The sequence below is a fragment of the Haliotis rufescens genome, unplaced genomic scaffold, assembly GCF_023055435.1.
Source record: "Haliotis rufescens isolate VD_foot unplaced genomic scaffold, xgHalRufe1.0.p SCAF_15, whole genome shotgun sequence".
Lineage (NCBI taxonomy): Eukaryota > Metazoa > Mollusca > Gastropoda > Lepetellida > Haliotidae > Haliotis > Haliotis rufescens.
The window spans coordinates 8,301,540-8,327,150 of NW_025963835.1; the positions used below are offsets into that span (position 1 = coordinate 8,301,540).

A 25,611-nucleotide genomic window follows, 5' to 3' on the forward strand; every position below is an offset into this window, starting at 1 on the left:
ACACACTGGGGGAGATTGCACTACATATATGTCTAGACACACTGGGGGAGACCACATGACATATATGTCTACAAACGCTTGGGGAGATCACACTAGATATAAGTCTACACACACTGGGGGAGATCACACTACATATATGTCTACACACACTGGGGGAGATTGCACTACATATATGTCTACACACACTGGGGGAGATCACAGTAAATATATGTCTACACACACTGGGGGAGATCACAGTAAATATATGTCTACACACTCTGGGGGAGATCACACTAAATATAAGTCTACACACACTGGGGGAGATCACACTACATATATGTCTACACACTCTGGGGTAGATCGCACTACATATATGTCTACACACACTGGGGGAGACCACATTACATATATGTCTACACACACTGGGAGACATCACATTACATATATGTCTACACACACTGGAGGAGATCACACTAAATATAAGTCTACACACACTGTGGGAGATCACACTACATATATGTCCACACACTCTGGGGGAGATCGCACTACATATATGTCTACACACACTGGGGGAGACCACATTACATATATGTCTACACACACTGGGGGACATCACATTACATATATGTCTACACACACTGTGGGAGACCACAATGGAAGTGACATATTAGGTACATATCATCTTCATCTCACCAGGTCGAAGCCCGTGCAGCTACCTTGTTGACATTGGAGGTATCCCGACTTCTGGGGCGGGATGATGTCGGCATTGCCACAGATGAGGAGACACAGTTGATGAGACTTCTGACCCCCTTAACTAAACTTTACACAGGGAAACAGGTGAGTGAAGTCATACCCCCCACCCACAGACACAGTTGATGAGACTTCTGACCCCCTCAACTAAACTTTACACAGGGAAACAGGTGAGTGAAGTCATAACCCCCACCCACAGACACAGTTGATGAGACTTCTGACCCCCTTAACTGAACTTTACACAGGGAAACAGGTGAGTGAAGTCATAACCCCCACCCACAGACACAGTTGATGAGACTTCTGACCCCCTTAACTAAACTTTACACAGGGAAACAGGTGAGTGAAGTCATACCCCCCACCCACAGACACAGTTGATGAGACTTCTGACCCCCTTAACTAAACTTTACACAGGGAAACAGGTGAGTGAAGTCATAACCCCCACCCACAGACACAGTTGATGAGACTTCTGACCCCCTTAACTAAACTTTACACAGGGAAACAGGTGAGTGAAGTCATAACCCCCACCCACAGACACAGTTGATGAGACTTCTGACCCCCTTAACTGAACTTTACACAGGGAAACAGGTGAGTGAAGTCATACCCCCCACCCACAGACACAGTTGATGAGACTTCTGACCCCCTTAACTAAACTTTACACAGGGAAACAGGTGAGTGAAGTCATAACCCCCACCCACAGACACAGTTGATGAGACTTCTGACCCCCTTAACTAAACTTTACACAGGGAAACAGGTGAGTGAAGTCATAACCCCCACCCACAGACACAGTTGATGAGACTTCTGACCCCCTTAACTGAACTTTACACAGGGAAACAGGTGAGTGAAGTCATACCCCCCACCCACAGACACAGTTGATGAGACTTCTGACCCCCTTAACTGAACTTTACACAGGGAAACAGGTGAGTGAAGTCATAACCCCCACCCACAGACACAGTTGATGAGACTTCTGACCCCCTTAACTAAACTTTACACAGGGAAACAGGTGAGTGAAGTCATAACCCCCACCCACAGACACAGTTGATGAGACTTCTGACCCCCTTAACTAAACTTTACACAGGGAAACAGGTGAGTGAAGTCATAACCCCCACCCACAGACACAGTTGATGAGACTTCTGACCCCCTTAACTAAACTTTACACAGGGAAACAGGTGAGTGAAGTCATAACCCCCACCCACAGACACAGTTGATGAGACTTCTGACCCCCTTAACTAAACTTTACACAGGGAAACAGGTGAGTGAAGTCATAACCCCCACCCACAGACACAGTTGATGAGACTTCTGACCCCCTTAACTAAACTTTACACAGGGAAACAGGTGAGTGAAGTCATAACCCCCACCCACAGACACAGTTGATGAGACTGCTGACCCCCTTAACTGAACTTTACACAGGGAAACAGGTGAGTGAAGTCATAACCCTAATCCACATTGATGTCTATGTGTTGTCTATGCACGTTGATGTCTATGTGTTGTCTATGCACATTGATGTCTATGTGTTGTCTATGCACATTGATGTCTATGTGTTGTCTATGCACGTTGATGTCTATGTGTTGTCTGTGCACATTGATGTCTATGTGTTGTCTATGTGTTGTCTATGCACATTGATGTCTATGTGTTGTCTATGCACATTGATGTCTATGTGTTGTCTATGCACATTGATGTCTATGTGTTGTCTATGTGTTGTCTATGTGATGTCTATGTGTTGTCTATGCACATTGATGTCTCTGTGTTGTCTATGTGTTGTCTATGCACGTTGATGTCTCTGTGTTGTCTATGTGTTGTCTATGCACGTTGATGTCTATGTGTTGTCTATGTGATGTCTATGTGTTGTCTATGCACATTGATGTCTCTGTGTTGTCTATGTGTTGTCTATGCACATTGATGTCTATATGTTGTCTATGCACATTGATGTCTATGTGTTGTCTATGCACATTGATGTCTATGTGTTGTCTATGCACATTGATGTCTATGTGTTGTCTATGCACATTGATGTCTATGTGATGTCTATGTGTTGTCTATGCACATTGGTGTCTATGTGTTGTCTATGCACATTGATGTCTATGTGTTGTCTATGCACATTGATGTCTATGTGTTGTCTATGCACATTGATGTCTATGTGTTGTCTATGCACATTGATGTCTATGTGTTGTCTATGCACATTGATGTCTATGTGTTGGCTATGTACATTGATGTCTATGTGTTGTCTATGCACATTGATGTCTATGTGTTGTCTATGTGTTGTCTATGCACATTGATGACTATGTGTTGTCTATGCACATTGATGTCTATGTGTTGTCTATGTACATTGATGTCCATGTGTTGTCTATTGACATAGATGTCTATGTGTTGTCTATGTGTTGTCTATGTACATTGATGTCTATGTGTTGTCTATGTGTTGTGTATGTGTTTTCTATGTACATTGATGTCTATGTGTTGTCTATGCACATTGATGTCTATGTGTTGTCTATGTGTTGTCTATATGTTGTCTATGCACATTGATGTCTATGTGTTGTCTATGTACATTGATGTCTATGTGTTGTCTATGTGTTGTCTATGTGTTGTCCATGCACATTGATGTCTATGTGTTGTCTATGCACATTGATGTCTATGTGTTCTCTATGCACGTTGATGTCTATGTGTTGTCTATGCACATTGATGTCTATGTGTTGTCTATGAACATTGATGTCTATGTGTTGTCTATGTACATTGATGTCTATGTGTTGTCGATGCACATTGATGTCTATGTGTTGTCTATGTACATTGATGTCTATGTGTTGTCTGTGTTCTCCATGCACATTGATGTCTATGTGTTGTCTATGCACATTGATGTCTATGTGTTGTCTATGCACGTTGATGTCTATGTGTTGTCTGTGTTCTCCATGCACATTGATGTCTATGTGTTGTCTATGCACATTGATTTCTATGTGTTGTCTATGTACATTGATGTCTATGTGTTGTCTATTCACGTTGATGACTATGTGTTGTCTATGCACATTGATGTCTATATGTTGTCTATGCACATTGATGTCTATGTGTTGTCTATGCACATTGATGTCTATGTGTTGTCTATGTGTTGTCTATGCACATTGATGTCTATGTGTTGTCTATGCACGTTGATGTCTATGTGTTGTCTATGCACATTGATGTCTATGTGTTGTCTATGCACATTGATGTCTATGTGTTGTCTATGCACATTGATGTCTATGTGTTGTCTATGCACATTGATGTCTATGTGTTGTCTATGTGTTGTCCATGCACATTAATGTCTATGTGTTGTCTATGCACGTTGATGTCTATGTGTTGTCTATGCACATTTATGTCTATGTGTTGTCTATGCACATTGATGTCTATGTGTTGTCTATGCACATTGATGTCTATGTGTTGTCTATGCACATTGATGTCTATGTGTTGTCTATGTGTTGTCTATGCACATTGATATCTATGTGTTGTCTATGCACATTGATGTCTATGTGTTGTCTATGTGTTGTCCATGCACATTAATGTCTATGTGTTGTCTATGCACGTTGATGTCTATGTGTTGTCTATGCACATTTATGTCTATGTGTTGTCTATGCACATTGATGTCTATGTGTTGTCTATGCACATTGATGTCTATGTGTTGTCTATGCACATTGATGTCTATGTGTTGTCTATGCACATTGATGTCTATGTGTTGTCTAACTACATTGATGTCTATGTGTTGTCTATTCACGTTGATGACTATGTGTTGTCTATGCACATTGATGTCTATATGTTGTCTATGCACATTGATGTCTATGTGTTGTCTATGCACATTGATGTCTATGTGTTGTCTATGTGTTGTCTATGCACATTGATGTCTATGTGTTGTCTATGCACATTGATGTCTATGTGTTGTCCATGCACATTGATGTCTATGTGTTGTCTATGCACGTTGATGTCTATGTGTTGTCTATGCACATTGATGTCTATGTGTTGTCTATGCACATTGATGTCTATGCACGTTGATGTCTATATTTGTTGTCTATGCACGTTGATGTCTATGTGTTGTCTATGCACATTGATGTCTATGTGTTGTCTATGCACATTGATGTCTATGTGTTGTCTATGCACATTGATGTCTATGTGTTGTCTATGCACATTGATGTCTATGTGTTGTCTATGCACATTGATGTCTATGTGTTGTCTATGCACATTGATGTCTATGTGTTGTCTATGGACATTGATGTCTATGTGTTGTCTATGCACATTGACGTCTATGTGTTGTCTATGCACATTGATGTCTATGTGTTGTCTATGCACGTTGATGTCTATGCACATTGATGTCTATGTGTTGTCTATGCACATTGATGTCTATGTGTTGTCTATGCACATTGATGTCTATGCACGTTGATGTCTATGTGTTATCTATGCACATTGATGTCTATGTGTTGTCTATGCACGTTGATGTCTATGTGTTGTCTATGCACGTTGATGACTATGTCTTGTCTATGCACATTGATGTCTATGTGTTGTCTATGCACATTGATGTCTATGTGTTGTCTATGCACACTGATGCCTATGTGTTGTCTATGCACATTGATGTCTATGTGTTGTCTATGCACATTGATGTCTATGTGTTGTCTATGCACATTGATGTCTATGTGTTGTCTATGCACATTGATGTCTATGTGTTGTCTATGCACGTTGATGTCTATGCACGTTGATGTCTATGTGTTGTCTATGCACGTTGATGTCTATGCACGTTGATGTCTATGTGTTGTCTATGCACATTGATGTCTATGTGTTGTCTATGCACGTTGATGTCTATGTGTTGTCTATGCACATTGATGTCTATGTGTTGTCTATGCACATTGATGTCTATGTGTTGTCTATGCACGTTGATGTCTATGTGTTGTGTATGCACATTGATGTCTATGGACATTGATGTCTATGTGTTGTCTATGCACGTTGATGTCTATGTGTTGTCTATGCACATTGATGTCTATGTGTTGTCTATGCACATTGATGTCTATGTGTTGTCTATGTGTTGTCTATGCACATTGATGACTATGTGTTGTCTATGCACATTGATGTCTATGTGTTGTCTATGTACATTGATGTCCATGTGTTGTCTATTGACATAGATGTCTATGTGTTGTCTATGTGTTGTCTATGTACATTGATGTCTATGTGTTGTCTATGTGTTGTCTATGTGTTTTCTATGTACATTGATGTCTATGTGTTGTCTATGCACATTGATGTCTATGTGTTGTCTATGTGTTGTCTATATGTTGTCTATGCACATTGATGTCTATGTGTTGTCTATGTACATTGATGTCTATGTGTTGTCTATGTGTTGTCTATGTGTTGTCCATGCACATTGATGTCTATGTGTTGTCTATGCACATTGATGTCTATGTGTTCTCTATGCACGTTGATGTCTATGTGTTGTCTATGCACATTGATGTCTATGTGTTGTCTATGAACATTGATGTCTATGTGTTGTCTATGTACATTGATGTCTATGTGTTGTCTATGCACATTGATGTCTATGTGTTGTCTATGTACATTGATGTCTATGTGTTGTCTGTGTTCTCCATGCACATTGATGTCTATGTGTTGTCTATGCACATTGATGTCTATGTGTTGTCTATGCACGTTGATGTCTATGTGTTGTCTGTGTTCTCCATGCACATTGATGTCTATGTGTTGTCTATGCACATTGATTTCTATGTGTTGTCTATGTACATTGATGTCTATGTGTTGTCTATTCACGTTGATGACTATGTGTTGTCTATGCACATTGATGTCTATATGTTGTCTATGCACATTGATGTCTATGTGTTGTCTATGCACATTGATGTCTATGTGTTGTCTATGTGTTGTCTATGCACATTGATGTCTATGTGTTGTCTATGCACGTTGATGTCTATGTGTTGTCTATGCACATTGATGTCTATGTGTTGTCTATGCACATTGATGTCTATGTGTTGTCTATGCACATTGATGTCTATGTGTTGTCTATGCACATTGATGTCTATGTGTTGTCTATGTGTTGTCCATGCACATTAATGTCTATGTGTTGTCTATGCACGTTGATGTCTATGTGTTGTCTATGCACATTTATGTCTATGTGTTGTCTATGCACATTGATGTCTATGTGTTGTCTATGCACATTGATGTCTATGTGTTGTCTATGCACATTGATGTCTATGTGTTGTCTATGTGTTGTCTATGCACATTGATATCTATGTGTTGTCTATGCACATTGATGTCTATGTGTTGTCTATGTGTTGTCCATGCACATTAATGTCTATGTGTTGTCTATGCACGTTGATGTCTATGTGTTGTCTATGCACATTTATGTCTATGTGTTGTCTATGCACATTGATGTCTATGTGTTGTCTATGCACATTGATGTCTATGTGTTGTCTATGCACATTGATGTCTATGTGTTGTCTATGCACATTGATGTCTATGTGTTGTCTAACTACATTGATGTCTATGTGTTGTCTATTCACGTTGATGACTATGTGTTGTCTATGCACATTGATGTCTATATGTTGTCTATGCACATTGATGTCTATGTGTTGTCTATGCACATTGATGTCTATGTGTTGTCTATGTGTTGTCTATGCACATTGATGTCTATGTGTTGTCTATGCACATTGATGTCTATGTGTTGTCCATGCACATTGATGTCTATGTGTTGTCTATGCACGTTGATGTCTATGTGTTGTCTATGCACATTGATGTCTATGTGTTGTCTATGCACATTGATGTCTATGCACGTTGATGTCTATATTTGTTGTCTATGCACGTTGATGTCTATGTGTTGTCTATGCACATTGATGTCTATGTGTTGTCTATGCACATTGATGTCTATGTGTTGTCTATGCACATTGATGTCTATGTGTTGTCTATGCACATTGATGTCTATGTGTTGTCTATGCACATTGATGTCTATGTGTTGTCTATGCACATTGATGTCTATGTGTTGTCTATGGACATTGATGTCTATGTGTTGTCTATGCACATTGACGTCTATGTGTTGTCTATGCACATTGATGTCTATGTGTTGTCTATGCACGTTGATGTCTATGCACATTGATGTCTATGTGTTGTCTATGCACATTGATGTCTATGTGTTGTCTATGCACATTGATGTCTATGCACGTTGATGTCTATGTGTTATCTATGCACATTGATGTCTATGTGTTGTCTATGCACGTTGATGTCTATGTGTTGTCTATGCACGTTGATGACTATGTCTTGTCTATGCACATTGATGTCTATGTGTTGTCTATGCACATTGATGTCTATGTGTTGTCTATGCACACTGATGCCTATGTGTTGTCTATGCACATTGATGTCTATGTGTTGTCTATGCACATTGATGTCTATGTGTTGTCTATGCACATTGATGTCTATGTGTTGTCTATGCACATTGATGTCTATGTGTTGTCTATGCACGTTGATGTCTATGCACGTTGATGTCTATGTGTTGTCTATGCACGTTGATGTCTATGCACGTTGATGTCTATGTGTTGTCTATGCACATTGATGTCTATGTGTTGTCTATGCACGTTGATGTCTATGTGTTGTCTATGCACATTGATGTCTATGTGTTGTCTATGCACATTGATGTCTATGTGTTGTCTATGCACGTTGATGTCTATGTGTTGTGTATGCACATTGATGTCTATGGACATTGATGTCTATGTGTTGTCTATGCACGTTGATGTCTATGTGTTGTCTATGCACATTGATGTCTATGTGTTGTCTATGCACGTTGATGTCTATGTGTTGTCTATGCACGTTGATGTCTATGTGTTGTCTATGCACATTGATGTCTATGTGTTGTCTATGCACATTGATGTCTAAGCACGTTGATGTCTATGTGTAGTCTATGCACATTGATGTCTATTTGTTGTCTATGCACATTGATGTCTATGTGTTGTCTATGCACATTGATGTCTATGTGTTGTCTATGTGTTGTCTATGCACATTGATGTCTATGTGTTGTCTATGCATGTTGATGTCTGTGTGTTGTCTATGCACATTGATGTCTATGTGTTGTCTATGCACGTTGATGTCTATGTGTTGTCTATGCACATTGATGTCTATGTGTTGTCTATGCACATTGATGTCTATGTGTTGTCTATGGACATTGATGTCTATGTTTTGTCTATGCACATTGATGTCTATGTGTTGTCTATGCACATTGATGTCTATGTGTTGTCTATGCACATTGATGTCTATGTGTTGTCTATGCACATTGATGTCTATGCACGTTGATGTCTATGTGTTGTCTATGCACATTGATGTCTATGTGTTGTCTATGCACGTTGATGTCTATGTGTTGTCTATGTGTTGTCTATGGACATTGATGTCTATGTGTTGTCTATGCACATTGATGTCTATGTGTTGTCTATGCACATTGATGTCTATGTGTTGTCTATGCAAGGTTGATGTCTATGCACGTTGACGTCTATGTGTTGTCTATGCACATTGATGTCTATGTGTTGTCTATGCACGTTGATGTCTATGTGTTGTCTATGCACATTGATGTCTATGTGTTGTCTATGCACATTGATGTCTATGCACGTTGATGTCTATGTGTTGTCTATGCACATTGATGTCTATGTGTTGTCTATGCACGTTGATGTCTATGTGTTGTCTATGCACATTGATGTCTATGTGTTGTCTATGCACATTGATGTCTATGTGTTGTCTATGCACACTGATGTCTATGTGTTGTCTATGCACATTGATATCTATGTGTTGTCTATGTGTTGTCTATGCACATTGATGTCTATGTGTTGTCTATGCACATTGATGTCTATGTGTTGTCTATGCACGTTGATGTCTATGTGTTGTCTATGCACGTTGATGTCTATGTGTTGTCTATGCACATTGATGTCTATGTGTTGTCTATGCACATTGATGTCTATGTGTTGTCTATGCACATTGATGTCTATGTGTTGTCTATGCACATTGATGTCTATGTGTTGTCTATGTGTTGTCTATGCACATTGATGTCTATGTGTTGTCTATGCACGTTGATGTCTGTGTGTTGTCTATGCACATTGATGTCTATGTGTTGTCTATGCACGTTGATGTCTATGTGTTGTCTATGCACATTGATGTCTATGTGTTGTCTATGCACATTGATGTCTATGTGTTGTCTATGCACATTGATTTCTATGTGTTGTCTATGCACATTGATGTCTATGTGTTGTCTATGGACATTGATGTCTATGTGTTGTCTATGCACATTGATGTCTATGTGTTGTCTATGCACATTGATGTCTATGTGTTGTCTATGCACGTTGATGTCTATGCACGTTGATGTCTATGTGTTGTCTATGCACGTTGATGTCTATGCACGTTGATGTCTATGTGTTGTCTATGCACGTTGATGTCTATGTGTTGTCTATGCACATTGATGTCTATGTGTTGTCTATGCACATTGATTCTATGTGTTGTCTATGCACATTGATGTCTATGTGTTGTTTATGGACATTGATGTCTATGTGTTGTCTATGCACATTGATGTCTATGTGTTGTCTATGCACATTGATGTCTATGTGTTGTCTATGCACGTTGATGTCTATGCACGTTGATGTCTATGTGTTGTCTATGCACGTTGATGTCTATGCACGTTGATGTCTATGTGTTGTCTATGCACATTGATGTCTATGTGTTGTCTATGCACGTTGATGTCTATGTGTTGTCTATGCACATTGATGTCTATGTGTTGTCTATGCACATTGATGTCTATGTGTTGTCTATGCACGTTGATGTCTATGTGTTGTGTATGCACATTGATGTCTATGGACATTGATGTCTATGTGTTGTCTATGCACATTGATGTCTATGTGTTGTCTATGCACATTGATGTCTATGGGTTGTCTATGCACATTGATGTCTATGTGTTGTCTATGCACATTGATGTCTATGTGTTGTCTATGCACGTTGATGTCTATGTGTTGTGTATGCACATTGATGTCTATGGACATTGATGTCTATGTGTTGTCTATGCACGTTGATGTCTATGTGTTGTCTATGCACATTGATGTCTATGTGTTGTCTATGCACGTTGATGTCTATGTGTTGTCTATGCACGTTGATGTCTATGTGTTGTCTATGCACATTGATGTCTATGTGTTGTCTATGCACATTGATGTCTAAGCACGTTGATGTCTATGTGTAGTCTATGCACATTGATGTCTATTTGTTGTCTATGCACATTGATGTCTATGTGTTGTCTATGCACATTGATGTCTATGTGTTGTCTATGTGTTGTCTATGCACATTGATGTCTATGTGTTGTGTATGCACATTGATGTCTATGGACATTGATGTCTATGTGTTGTCTATGCACGTTGATGTCTATGTGTTGTCTATGCACATTGATGTCTATGTGTTGTCTATGCACATTGATGTCTATGTGTTGTCTATGCACATTGATGTCTATGTGTTGTCTATGCACATTGATGTCTATGTGTTGTCTATGCACATTGGTGTCTATGTGTTGTCTATGCACATTGATGTCTATGTGTTGTCTATGTGTTGTCTATGCACATTGATGTCTATGGACATTGATGTCTATATGTTGTCTATGCACATTGATGTCTATGTGTTGTCTATGCACATTGATGTCTATGTGTTGTCTATGCACGTTGATGTCTATGCACGTTGATGTCTATGTGTTGTCTATGCACATTGATGTCTATGTGTTGTCTATGCACGTTGATGTCTATGTGTTGTCTATGTGTTGTCTATGCACATTGATGTCTATGTGTTGTCTATGCACATTGGTGTCTATGTGTTGTCTATGCACATTGATGTCTATGTGTTGTCTATGCACATTGATGTCTATGTGTTGTCTATGCACATTGATGTCTATGTGTTGTCTATGCACGTTGATGTCTATGTGTTGTGTATGCACATTGATGTCTATGGACATTGATGTCTATGTGTTGTCTATGCACATTGATGTCTATGTGTTGTCTATGCACATTGATGTCTATGTGTTGTCTATGCACATTGATGTCTATGTGTTGTCTATGCACATTGATGTCTATGTGTTGTCTATGCACGTTGATGTCTATGTGTTGTCTATGGACATTGATGTCTATGTGTTGTCTATGCACATTGTTGTCTAAGTGTTGTTATGATTTTCAGGAAAGCATTAATGTTATTTCGAAACACATTTGTCGCGCTTACTTTTGCGCACCTGTTGTGGAGGGTGATCATTGCTGATCAATGATATATATAGTCACATTCTGTAGGACACAATTATTAGAATGAAAACAAACTCATCAACATGTATGTGTGAAGCCCATTTCTGGTGTCCCCCGCCGTGATATTGCTTGAATATTGCTAAAAACGGCGTAAAGTCATATTCACTCACTCACTCACTCATCAACATGTACATCACAGATACATGACTCATATACCTCTATATTCCGTGTAACATCAAATGGTGGTCCTTACAAAAGTTCAAACAAAAGATACTCAAAATATTTCAAAATGTGCTGTAAACGAAAGATCATCAGCAGGCTACGCCTATCTGTGACATCACATCCGGTGACCTTTACACTTACTGAATATTGCTGTCAGTTTTCACCATCTTTATTTTCATTTTCTCTCGTCATATTTTACCACAGTGTTGTTATTCGCTGGTAAAAAAAATCAACTTTTATTGATTATTGAAATCAGTTTGCACAATTTTAACAAATGAAGTTTGCATGAAGCATCCATTTGCCTGGTGCAATGTGTAGACTGCTCATGTGATACAACATGCTGCTGTAATTGGAGTTGATCTGAGCACTGGAGGATTTTCTCACTGGAACCAGGCTGTGGCTTATTCATTGTTTGATAGCAACAACACCACATAGCTGAAGTATTCACGAGTGATGAACATAGTGTCTGTGACAATCGGGGGATTGTGTTGCAGGCGATGTCCGTCACGTCAGAGGGCCTGGAGTGTTTCGGAGGTCAAGGGTACATTGAGGACACAGGTCTGCCCGGGATGTTGCGAGATGCACAGGTATAAATATGTCCCCAGAACGTATTGGTTAATGATTCCCAACTGATCCCATCTCTACAGTGCGGGTGATTGTTGAACTGCATCCTGTATTTGTGTTGTGTAGGTGCTGTCTATCTGGGAAGGCACAACCAATATCCTGTATTTATGTTGTGTAGGTACTGTCTATCTGGGAAGGCACCACAAACATCCTGTATTTGTGTTGTGTAGGTACTTTCTATCTGGGAAGGCACAACCAACATCCTGTATTTGTGTTGTGCATGTACTGTCTATCTGGGAAGGCACAACCAACATCCTGTATTTGTGTTGTGTAGGTACTGTCTGTCTGGGAAGGCACCACAAACATCCTGTATTTGTGTTGTGCATGTACTGTCTATCTGGGAAGGCACAACCAACATCCTGTATTTGTGTTGTGTAGGTACTTTCTATCTGGGAAGGCACAACCAACATCCTGTATTTGTGTTGTGCATGTACTGTCTATCTGGGAAGGCACAACCAACATCCTGTATTTGTGTTGTGTAGGTACTGTCTGTCTGGGAAGGCACCACAAACATCCTGTATTTGTGTTGTGCATGTACTGTCTAGCTGGGAAGGCACAACCAACATCCTGTATTTGTGTTGTGTAGGTACTTTCTATCTGGGAAGGCACAACCAACATCCTGTATTTGTGTTGTGTAGGTACTGTCTATCTGGGAAGGCACAACCAACATCCTGTATTTGTGTTGTGTAGGTACTTTCTATCTGGGAAGGCACAAACAATATCCTGTATTTGTGTTGTGCATGTACTGTCTATCTGGGAAGGCACAACCAACATCCTGTATTTGTGTTGTGTAGGTGCTGTCTATCCGGGAGGGCACAACCAATATCCTAGGCCTGTATTTGTGTTGTGCATGTACGGTCTATCTGGGAGGGCACAACCAATATCCTGTATTTGTGTTGTGTAGGTGCTGTCTATCTGGGAAGGCACAACCAATATCCTGTATTTGTGTTGTGCATGTACTGTCTATCTGGGAAGGCACAACCAACATCCTGTATTTGTGTTGTGTAGGTACTTTCTATCTGGGAGGGCACAACCAATATCCTGTATTTGTGTTGTGCATGTACTGTCTATCTGGGAAGTCACAACCAACATCCTGTATTTGTGTTGTGTAGTTACTGTCTATCTGGGAAGGCACAACCAACATCCTGTATTTGTGTTGTGCATGTACTGTCTATCTGGGAAGGCACAACCAACATCCTGTATTTGTGTTGTGTAGGTATTGTCTATCTGGGAAGGCACAACCAACATCCTGTATTTGTGTTGTGTAGGTACTTTCTATCTGGGAAGGCACAACCAATATCCTGTATTTGTGTTGTGCATGTACTGTCTATCTGGGAAGGCACAACCAACATCCTGTATTTGTGTTGTGTAGGTACTGTCTATCTGGGAAGGCACAACCAATATCCTGTATTTGTGTTGTGTAGGTACTGTCTATCTGGGAAGGCACAACCAACATCCTGTATTTGTGTTGTGTAGGTACTTTCTATCTGGGAAGGCACAACCAATATCCTGTATTTGTGTTGTGTAGGTACTGTCTATCTGGGAAGGCACAACCAATATCCTGTATTTGTGTTGTGTAGGTACTTTCTATCTGGGAAGGCACAACCAATATCCTGTATTTGTGTTGTGCATGTACTGTCTATCTGGGAAGACACAAACAATATCCTGTATTTGTGTTGTGTAGGTGCTGTCTATCCGGGAGGGCACAACCAATATCCTGTATTTGTGTTGTGTAGGTACTTTCTATCTGGGAAGGCACAACCAATATCCTGTATTTGTGTTGTGCATGTACTGTCTATCTGGGAAGGCACAACCAACATCCTGTATTTGTGTTGTGTAGGTACTTTCTATCTGGGAAGGCACAACCAATATCCTGTATTTGTGTTGTGCATGTACTGTCTATCTGGGAAGGCACAACCAACATCCTGTATTTGTGTTGTGTAGTTACTGTCTATCTGGGAAGGCACAACCAATATCCTGTATTTGTGTTGTGCATGTACTGTCTATCTGGGAAGGCACAACCAATATCCTGTATTTGTGTTGTGTAGGTACTGTCTATCTGGGAAGGCACAACCAACATCCTGTATTTGTGTTGTGTAGGTACTTTCTATCTGGGAAGGCACAACCAATATCCTGTATTTGTGTTGTGTAGGTACTGTCTATCTGGGAAGGCACAACCAATATCCTGTATTTGTGTTGTGTAGGTACTTTCTATCTGGGAAGGCACAACCAATATCCTGTATTTGTGTTGTGCATGTACTGTCTATCTGGGAAGGCACAACCAATATCCTGTATTTGTGTTGTGTAGGTGCTGTCTATCCGGGAGGGCACAACCAATATCCTAGGCCTGTATTTGTGTTGTGCATGTACTGTCTATCTGGGAAGGCACAACCAATATCCTGTATTTGTGTTGTGCATGTACTGTCTATCTGGGAAGGCACAACCAATATCCTGTATTTGTGTTGTGTAGGTGCTGTCTATCCGGGAGGGCACAACCAATATCCTAGGCCTGTATTTGTGTTGTGCATGTACTGTCTATCTGGGAAGGCACAACCAATATCCTGTATTTGTGTTGTGTAGGTGCTGTCTATCTGGGAGGGCACAACCAACATCCTGTATTTGTGTTGTGTAGGTGCTGTCTATCTGGGAAGGCACAAACAATATCCTGTATTTGTGTTGTGTAGGTGCTGTCTATCTGGGAAGGCACAACCAATATCCTGTATTTGTGTTGTGTAGGTACTTTCTATCTGGGAAGGCACAACCAATATCCTGTATTTGTGTTGTGCATGTACTGTCTATCTGGGAAGGCACAACCAACATCCTGTATTTGTGTTGTGTAGGTGCTGTCTATCCGGGAGGGCACAACCAATATCCTAGGCCTGTATTTGTGTTGTGCATGTACTGTCTATCTGGGAAGGCACAACCAATATCCTGTATTTGTGTTGTGCATGTACTGTCTATCTGGGAAGGCACAACCAATATCCTGTATTTGTGTTGTGTAGGTGCTGTCTATCCGGGAGGGCACAACCAATATCCTAGGCCTGTATTTGTGTTGTGCATGTACTGTCTATCTGGGAAGGCACAACCAATATCCTGTATTTGTGTTGTGTAGGTGCTGTCTATCTGGGAGGGCACAACCAACATCCTGTATTTGTGTTGTGTAGGTGCTGTCTATCTGGGAAGGCACAACCAACATCCTGTATTTGTGTTGTGTAGGTGCTGTCTATCTGGGAAGGCACAAACAATATCCTGTATTTGTGTTGTGTAGGTGCTGTCTATCTGGGAAGGCACAACCAACATCCTGTATTTGTGTTGTGTAGGCACTGTCTATCTGGGAAGGCACAACCAACATCCTGTATTTGTGTTGTGTAGGTACTTTCTATCTGGGAAGGCACAACCAACATCCTGTATTTGTGTTGTGTAGGTGCTGTCTATCTGGGAGGACACAACCAATATCCTGTATGTGTGTTGTGTAGGTACTGTCTATCTGGGAGGGCACAACCAACATCCTGTATTTGTGTTGTGTAGGTACTGTCTGTCTGGATGGGCACAACCAACATCCTGTATTTGTGTTGTGTAGTTACTGTCTTTCTGGTAAGGCACAACCAACATCCTGTATTTTTGTTTTGTGGGTACTGTCTGTCTGGAAGGGCACAACCAATATCCTGTATTTGTGTTGTGTAGGTACTGTCTATCTGGGAAGGCACAACCAACATCCTGTATTTGTGTTGTGTAGGTACTTTCTATCTGGGAAGGCACAACCAATATCCTGTATTTGTGTTGTGTAGGTACTTTCTATCTGGGAAGGCACAACCAACATCCTGTATTTGTGTTGTGTAGGTACTTTCTATCTGGATGGGCACAACCAACATCCTGTATTTGTGTTGTGTAGGTACTTTCTATCTGGGAAGGCACAACCAACATCCTGTATTTGTGTTGTGTAGGTACTGTCTATCTGGGAAGGCACAACCAACATCCTGTATTTGTGTTGTGTAGGTACTGTCTATCTGGGAAGGCACAACCAACATCCTGTATTTGTGTTGTGTAGGTACTGTCTATCTGGGAAGGCACAACCAATATCCTGTATTTGTGTTGTGTAGGTACTTTCTATCTTGGAAGGCACAAACAATATCCTGTATTTGTGTTGTGCATGTACTGTCTATCTGGGAAGGCACAACCAACATCCTGTATTTGTGTTGTGTAGGTGCTGTCTATCCGGGAGGGCACAACCAATATCCTAGGCCTGTATTTGTGTTGTGCATGTACGGTCTATCTGGGAGGGCACAACCAATATCCTGTATTTGTGTTGTGTAGGTGCTGTCTATCTGGGAAGGCACAACCAATATCCTGTATTTGTGTTGTGCATGTACTGTCTATCTGGGAAGGCACAACCAACATCCTGTATTTGTGTTGTGTAGGTACTTTCTATCTGGGAAGGCACAACCAATATCCTGTATTTGTGTTGTGCATGTACTGTCTATCTGGGAAGGCACAACCAACATCCTGTATTTGTGTTGTATAGTTACTGTCTATCTGGGAAGGCACAACCAACATCCTGTATTTGTGTTGTGCATGTACTGTCTATCTGGGAAGGCACAACCAACATCCTGTATTTGTGTTGTGTAGGTACTGTCTATCTGGGAAGGCACAACCAACATCCTGTATTTGTGTTGTGTAGGTACTTTCTATCTGGGAAGGCACAACCAATATCCTGTATTTGTGTTGTGCATGTACTGTCTATCTGGGAAGGCACAACCAACATCCTGTATTTGTGTTGTGTAGGTACTGTCTATCTGGGAAGGCACAACCAATATCCTGTATTTGTGTTGTGTAGGTACTGTCTATCTGGGAAGGCACAACCAACATCCTGTATTTGTGTTGTGTAGGTACTTTCTATCTGGGAAGGCACAACCAATATCCTGTATTTGTGTTGTGTAGGTACTGTCTATCTGGGAAGGCACAACCAATATCCTGTATTTGTGTTGTGTAGGTACTTTCTATCTGGGAAGGCACAACCAATATCCTGTATTTGTGTTGTGCATGTACTGTCTATCTGGGAAGGCACAATCAATATCCTGTATTTGTGTTGTGTAGGTGCTGTCTATCCGGGAGGGCACAACCAATATCCTGTATTTGTGTTGTGTAGGTACTTTCTATCTGGGAAGGCACAACCAATATCCTGTATTTGTGTTGTGCATGTACTGTCTATCTGGGAAGGCACAACCAACATCCTGTATTTGTGTTGTGTAGGTACTTTCTATCTGGGAAGGCACAACCAATATCCTGTATTTGTGTTGTGCATGTACTGTCTATCTGGGAAGGCACAACCAACATCCTGTATTTGTGTTGTGTAGGTACTTTCTATCTGGGAAGGCACAACCAATATCCTGTATTTGTGTTGTGCATGTACTGTCTATCTGGGAAGGCACAACCAATATCCTGTATTTGTGTTGTGTAGGTGCTGTCTATCCGGGAAGGCACAATCAATATCCTGTATTTGTGTTGTGTAGGTACTGTCTATCCGGGAGGGCACAACCAATATCCTGTATTTGTGTTGTGCATGTACTGTCTATCTGGGAAGGCACAACCAACATCCTGTATTTGTGTTGTGTAGGTACTTTCTATCTGGGAAGGCACAACCAATATCCTGTATTTGTGTTGTGCATGTACTGTCTATCTGGGAAGGCACAACCAACATCCTGTATTTGTGTTGTGTAGGTACTTTCTATCTGGGAAGGCACAACCAATATCCTGTATTTGTGTTGTGCATGTACTGTCTATCTGGGAAGGCACAACCAATATCCTGTATTTGTGTTGTGTAGGTGCTGTCTATCCGGGAGGGCACAACCAATATCCTGTATTTGTGTTGTGTAGGTACTTTCTATCTGGGAAGGCACAACCAATATCCTGTATTTGTGTTGTGCATGTACTGTCTATCTGGGAAGGCACAACCAACATCCTGTATTTGTGTTGTGTAGGTACTTTCTATCTGGGAAGGCACAACCAATATCCTGTATTTGTGTTGTGCATGTACTGTCTATCTGGGAAGGCACAACCAACATCCTGTATTTGTGTTGTGTAGTTACTGTCTATCTGGGAAGGCACAACCAATATCCTGTATTTGTGTTGTGCATGTACTGTCTATCTGGGAAGGCACAACCAATATCCTGTATTTGTGTTGTGTAGGTACTGTCTATCTGGGAAGGCACAACCAACATCCTGTATTTGTGTTGTGTAGGTACTTTCTATCTGGGAAGGCACAACCAATATCCTGTATTTGTGTTGTGTAGGTACTGTCTATCTGGGAAGGCACAACCAATATCCTGTATTTGTGTTGTGTAGGTACTTTCTATCTGGGAAGGCACAACCAATATCCTGTATTTGTGTTGTGCATGTACTGTCTATCTGGGAAGGCACAACCAATATCCTGTATTTGTGTTGTGTAGGTGCTGTCTATCCGGGAGGGCACAACCAATATCCTAGGCCTGTATTTGTGTTGTGCATGTACTGTCTATCTGGGAAGGCACAACCAATATCCTGTATTTGTGTTGTGTAGGTGCTGTCTATCTGGGAGGGCACAACCAACATCCTGTATTTGTGTTGTGTAGGTGCTGTCTATCTGGGAAGGCACAACCAACATCCTGTATTTGTGTTGTGTAGGTGCTGTCTATCTGGGAAGGCACAAACAATATCCTGTATTTGTGTTGTGTAGGTGCTGTCTATCTGGGAAGGCACAACCAACATCCTGTATTTGTGTTGTGTAGGCACTGTCTATCTGGGAAGGCACAACCAACATCCTGTATTTGTGTTGTGTAGGTACTTTCTATCTGGGAAGGCACAACCAACATCCTGTATTTGTGTTGTGTAGGTGCTGTCTATCTGGGAGGACACAACCAATATCCTGTATGTGTGTTGTGTAGGTACTGTCTATCTGGGAGGGCACAACCAACATCCTGTATTTGTGTTGTGTAGGTACTGTCTGTCTGGATGGGCACAACCAACATCCTGTATTTGTGTTGTGTAGTTACTGTCTTTCTGGGAAGGCACAACCAACATCCTGTATTTGTGTTGTGTGGGTACTGTCTGTCTGGAAGGGCACAACCAATATCCTGTATTTGTGTTGTGTAGGTACTTTCTATCTGGGAAGGCACAACCAACATCCTGTATTTGTGTTGTGTAGGTACTGTCTATCTGGGAAGGCACAACCAACATCCTGTATTTGTGTTGTGTAGGTACTGTCTATCTGGGAGGGCACAACCAATATCCTGTATTTGTGTTGTGTAGGTACTTTCTATCTGGGAAGGCACAACCAACATCCTGTATTTGTGTTGTGTAGGTACTTTCTATCTGGATGGGCACAACCAACATCCTGTATTTGTGTTGTGTAGGTACTTTCTATCTGGGAAGGCACAACCAACATCCTGTATTTGTGTTGTGTAGGTACTTTCTATCTGGATGGGCACAACCAACATCCTGTATTTGTGTTGTGTAGGTACTTTCTATCTGGGAAGGCACAACCAACATCCTGTATTTGTGTTGTGTAGGTACTGTCTATCTGGGAAGGCACAATCAACATCCTGTATTTGTGTTGTGTAGGTACTTTCTATCTGGGAAGGCACAACCAACATCCTGTATTTGTGTTGTGTAGGTACTTTCTATCTGGATGGGCACAACCAACATCCTGTATTTGTGTTGTGTAGGTACTTTCTATCTGGGAAGGCACAACCAACATCCTGTATTTGTGTTGTGTAGGTACTTTCTATCTGGATGGGCACAACCAACATCCTGTATTTGTGTTGTGTAGGTACTTTCTATCTGGGAAGGCACAACCAACATCCTGTATTTGTGTTGTGTAGGTTCTGTCTATCTGGGAAGGCACAACCAACATCCTGTATTTGTGTTGTGTAGGTACTTTCTATCTGGGAAGGCACAACCAACATCCTGTATTTGTGTTGTGTAGGTACTTTCTATCTGGATGGGCACAACCAACATCCTGTATTTGTGTTGTGTAGGTACTTTCTATCTGGGAAGGCACAACCAACATCCTGTATTTGTGTTGTGTAGGTACTTTCTATCTGGATGGGCACAACCAACATCCTGTATTTGTGTTGTGTAGGTACTTTCTATCTGGGAAGGCACAACCAACATCCTGTATTTGTGTTGTGTAGGTACTTTCTATCTGGGAAGGCACAACCAACATCCTGTATTTGTGTTGTGTAGGTACTGTCTATCTGGGAAGGCACAACCAACATCCTGTATTTGTGTTGTGTAGGTACTGTCTATCTGGGAAGGCACAACCAACATCCTGTATTTGTGTTGTGTAGGCACTGTCTATCTGGGAAGGCACAACCAACATCCTGTATTTGTGTTGTGTAGGTACTGTCTATCTGGGAAGGCACAACCAACGTCCTGTATTTGTGTTGTGTAGGTACTTTCTATCTGGACGGGCACAACCAATATCCTGTATTTGTGTTGTGTAGGTACTGTCTATCTGGGAAGGCACCACAAACATCCTGTCCCTTGACGTGCTCCGAGCCATCTCCAAGTCCGGAGGCTCTGCTCTGAAAGTGTACCATGAGGACATCCAGACAAGACTAGCAACCGCTAAAGATAAAGAAGCTCTTAAGTCTGCTGTGGAGAGGGTGAACGAAGCCTTGGGCAACACGGTTGGTTTTGCTGGAAAACACTCTGAGCTGCTGGAGTTAGCAGCAAGAGACTTTGCCTACAGTCTGTCCAAGACATTCATGGGTAAGTTGTAGGGTTTTGACGAGTCCAAATTGACTACACGGGTATGAGACCCTACCTAGACTGGAATTAGGGACAGCAGGCCCTAGAGCACTTTCTCATTAGGTTTGCTTGAGAGACATTGAACTTTTGGATTTCAAGTTACATATTAGGCAAATGTTTTCCTAAAAACATGAGGGTGGAGACCCAGTTCGATTCTCCACATGGATACAATGTGTGAAGCTTATTTCTGGTGTTCTCTGCCGTGATAATGCTGGAATATTGCTAAAAGCGGCGTAAAACAATGCTCACTCACTCAACCAAACACATGATGACACATTTATTATTTATTAACAATCATTTTGTGTATTGATGTAAAGTTAATAACTGGAATGTTTTCTTTTACCATGTTTACATGGTTGAAAATGTGTGACTATTCTGCATACCAGGTGCTTTGCTGGTGGAGCATGCTGCAGCTGATGGTGCCACCGATATGGATGTATATGCTGCACAGAGGTAACAACATCCAGATAGATACCTGCTAACTGAGACTTTATAAATTTAACAAATCTAATAGTGAAAAACAATTCCTGTGAATACAAAACCTCTATTACATCATAGCCATTATCCTGTATTTTGATTGTTATCAAACTATAAAAAGATTCAGGTTTTCAACAGAATTCCGCTTCACTGTCAACTATCCATAGTCAGTGGTGCAAGAAGTAGTATCTTGCTGCCTAAGGTTCTTGTGAGGCACAAGGCAGGAAACCTCACTTCTTTCCTGTGTGTCCAGGATAAGTTGAACGAACTCACAAAATGCGTGAGACAAAGTAGGCAGTGCACAGAATTTTGGCCAACGTATTTGGTTTGTGACAGGTAGAGAGGGTGTACACTTGTTTCCACATGCAGGTCATGAGGATGAAATTGACTGCGCTCCCATGGACACATGTGTTGCTCATAAGACTATTAAAGGTCGACGGGACAAGCCGACACTAGAATTCTCTAAAAGACGTTTGATAGAAGTTAATTACAAACAAATAAACATGTCAAAGCTACATAAGCTTGGCTCAATCATACAGGGGCGGTCGGGTAGCCTAGTGGTTAAAGCGTTAGCTCGTCACGCCGAAGACCCGGGTTCGATTCCCGACATGGGTACAATGTGTGAAGCCCATTTCTGGTGTCCCCCGCCGTGATATTGCTGGAATATTGCTAAAAGCGGCGTAAAACCATACTCACTCACTCACTCAATCATACATTCTCAGTATCGAGAATTGGCCCTAGAATGTCATGGAGAAAGATTGTACAAACAAACCTCAAGCATTGTCAAAAGCTGGCATTGCCGGTGCTATGGTTATCCAGGTACCTCACATCAGCACATACAAGAATGTGCTATTGAACTTGCCATTAGAACATGCTGTAAGCTGATACAGGAAACACACATATCAATGCACTACTTGTCGTGGACCACCCCTTTCTGCACAATGGTATGCATCATTGGGCTGACCTCATACATAGTCATACAGAGATACTGGTCAGGTCACAACTCAACTTTTCCTGGTTTACCAGTAGTGTCAACAAGTTGACATAACACATTACTTTGTTAGTTGTCACGCTGTAATAAGATCTTCAGTAATAGGAAGATTAGGGTTGTTCTTAATCTTGAGATTCAGCTGAAGACATGGTTACATAGTAGCTAAGAAAAACGTGATTGGAATCGATATGGCGCTTCCGACGCCATCTACATCATCTTCTAGAAACTTCGGTCACTTCATGATCATGGATCCATACAACCCTTGCCGCAAGTTCAAGGGCTTTGGAATTATTATGTACCAACAAACAACAGTTAACTATCCAAGGGTTACCAGATGTCAGAACCCACCAGTCCCTCTGGTATATTGGTGTAATAGATGTAGAATGTTGACAGGAATGATCAAACAATACTAGTCAACGTTCAAAATTCTTAGAATACAACCTCTATTACATCAGTATTCCCACATAACTCTCCAGACACAAGGAGGTCCGGGCTAGAATTGGTCTTCAGCAACCCATGCTTGCTGTAAAGGCGACTATGCTAGTTGTGAGAAGTGACTAAAGGGATCAGGTGGTCAGGCTCACTGACTTGGTTGATGCATGTCAAGGTATCCCAATTGTGTGGATTAATGCTCATGATATCAGTCACTGGATTGTCTGGTCCAGACGTGATTATTTACAGACCACTGTCATATAGCTGGAATATTGCCGAGTGTGGCGTTAACAACATACATACCTCTCCAACATCCTGCATAGTCAGAGCTGATTTTGGAATGAAGTGAGGTGTCCCGCCTTGCTCATGCACTAAAGGCTTGGACAGCAGGATACTGTTAATTGCATAACTGATTATGTATAGTGGCAGTGATGATTTATATTGTGTGATGACGGCCAAAATACAGGATTTATGGTAATGAAGTAATAGAGGTAGTATTTAGAAAATCCCTACTTTTTTGAAAGTGTGATAGTTTTGAGGCGTGAAGGTTTTTTATCACTGTTGGATTGTTGTGAATAGATGTGACTGTGTTTGCATCAAAAGGTGTCGGTAGCCACCATTTAACGGATCTAATTCTACACTGAGGAAACATGAACTTTCGCCCCAGAACTTCCAATGTCTTGAGACTATATTACTGGGGTCTTGAAATATCGAGAAATTGGCACTCCTTCTCTGGGTCCAAATGTTATGCTGGGACAAGTGAAGCCACATCCCAAGAAAAGAGATGACCCCTGAATCACAAATCTGCTATATTTCCTGGTGGAACAGTGAATGGGTTTATGGAGGTAGGGTCTTTGAGGTCCAAACCGTGGATCTGGTCAGAGGGTCAGAAGGAATGGAGTGGTGTGATACTGGAAGACAGCCACACATTGTTTCTGAAAATTCTATAAAAGAATTTTTGTTTGACCAAGAAATAACCTATATTTATTTCCCCTGATCCATCGTTTTGGATAATAGTCCAACATCATAATACAATAATTAAATTTTCATTGTATTCATTGTAATTCCTGAATTCTGATTAGCTGAATTGGTTGTTGTTGCATTCATTTCCCAGTGAATGTAAACAAAATTAAGCCACACCCACCAAAGCGGACTACTCTTATTTCTATGGAATGTCGGGGAATCCCAATATTACAGTCTAGGGGATTCCCTTTCTGCTCAGTATCCTAATGCACTGGGCATTTAAGGAAATTTTATGCATATTCATTGTCCAAACCAGTCTTTCAGACCAAAGGCAGAGAAGGAATGAAACCACTCACATGGGTTCACAAATTTCGTGTCTTCAGGATTCATTTCTAACTCTCATTTTTCCAACTGTGTCTTCCCATTTACAGGGAACTGACGATTGTATCTGGCAGTAACATGTCATTTGAAACAACCGCCTTCTCCCAGAATATATATTTTGTTCCAGTTTGTTACAGTCTGACTGTTGCAGTTCTCGCCTCTTGCCTTGATTGACAAGTCTTATAAACTTTGTTTTGATCCTACTCTCCGTTGATTGGCTACTAACTTTGTGGCTTCATACAGTTTGCACATCGTTTTTTTTATTCCTACCTCAATGAACCGATAAAAATCCACAGTTAATCCTTAAATATTTGTGAAGATAAATTATGTATGATGACCACTGACCTATATGTGTTCCTGCAGGTGGTGTGAAGCAAACTTGTGCCCTGTGATCACCGCCCTGAAGGCAGGAGCCTACACTGGCAGGGCTGTGGATGCCAACTTCCGCATGGTGTTTGACGGCTACCCGCATCCCAGTCGCTTGTGAAGACAGCCTCCATCTTCCCCAGGCTTGCATACTGTGATAACATGGACGTGCTGGGCACATCACAGCACAGTGGACCAGATGTCAGGAACACACATACATCACACCTGATTTGCTGTCTGTAGTATATGAACATTGGACAGCCCTTGATTACTGGCATTGAAGTGACACACCGGTACACCGAACAGTCTCACTTAAAATGCCACTTTGTTTTCTACAATACATTATGTACATACTTCAGTGTATGCCCTATGTTGTGTGTATTGAATTCTACATTAGTTGTGTGAAACAGAACA

The 25,611-nt window shown here is 41.1% G+C and overlaps 1 protein-coding gene across 2 annotated transcripts in view; it reads left to right on the forward strand.

Annotated features, from left to right (window-relative positions):
• Positions 1-25,555, forward strand: part of LOC124125455 (acyl-CoA dehydrogenase family member 11-like) — a 47,513-nt gene extending 21,958 nt beyond the window's left edge. The window contains exons 9-13 of one of the 2 annotated variants that reach the window (XM_046488773.2): positions 676-816; positions 12,671-12,763; positions 21,281-21,548; positions 21,974-22,040; positions 25,195-25,555. In XM_046488773.2, coding sequence (XP_046344729.1) covers positions 676-816; positions 12,671-12,763; positions 21,281-21,548; positions 21,974-22,040; positions 25,195-25,318 — 693 coding nt within the window. In that variant the 3' untranslated portion in view covers positions 25,319-25,555. Of the gene's footprint in view, positions 1-675; positions 817-12,670; positions 12,764-12,918; positions 13,113-21,280; positions 21,549-21,973; positions 22,041-25,194 lie in introns of those variants that run through there. The other variant, XM_046488774.2, reaches the window with a different exon arrangement.
• The last annotated feature ends 56 nt before the right edge of the window (positions 25,556-25,611 follow it).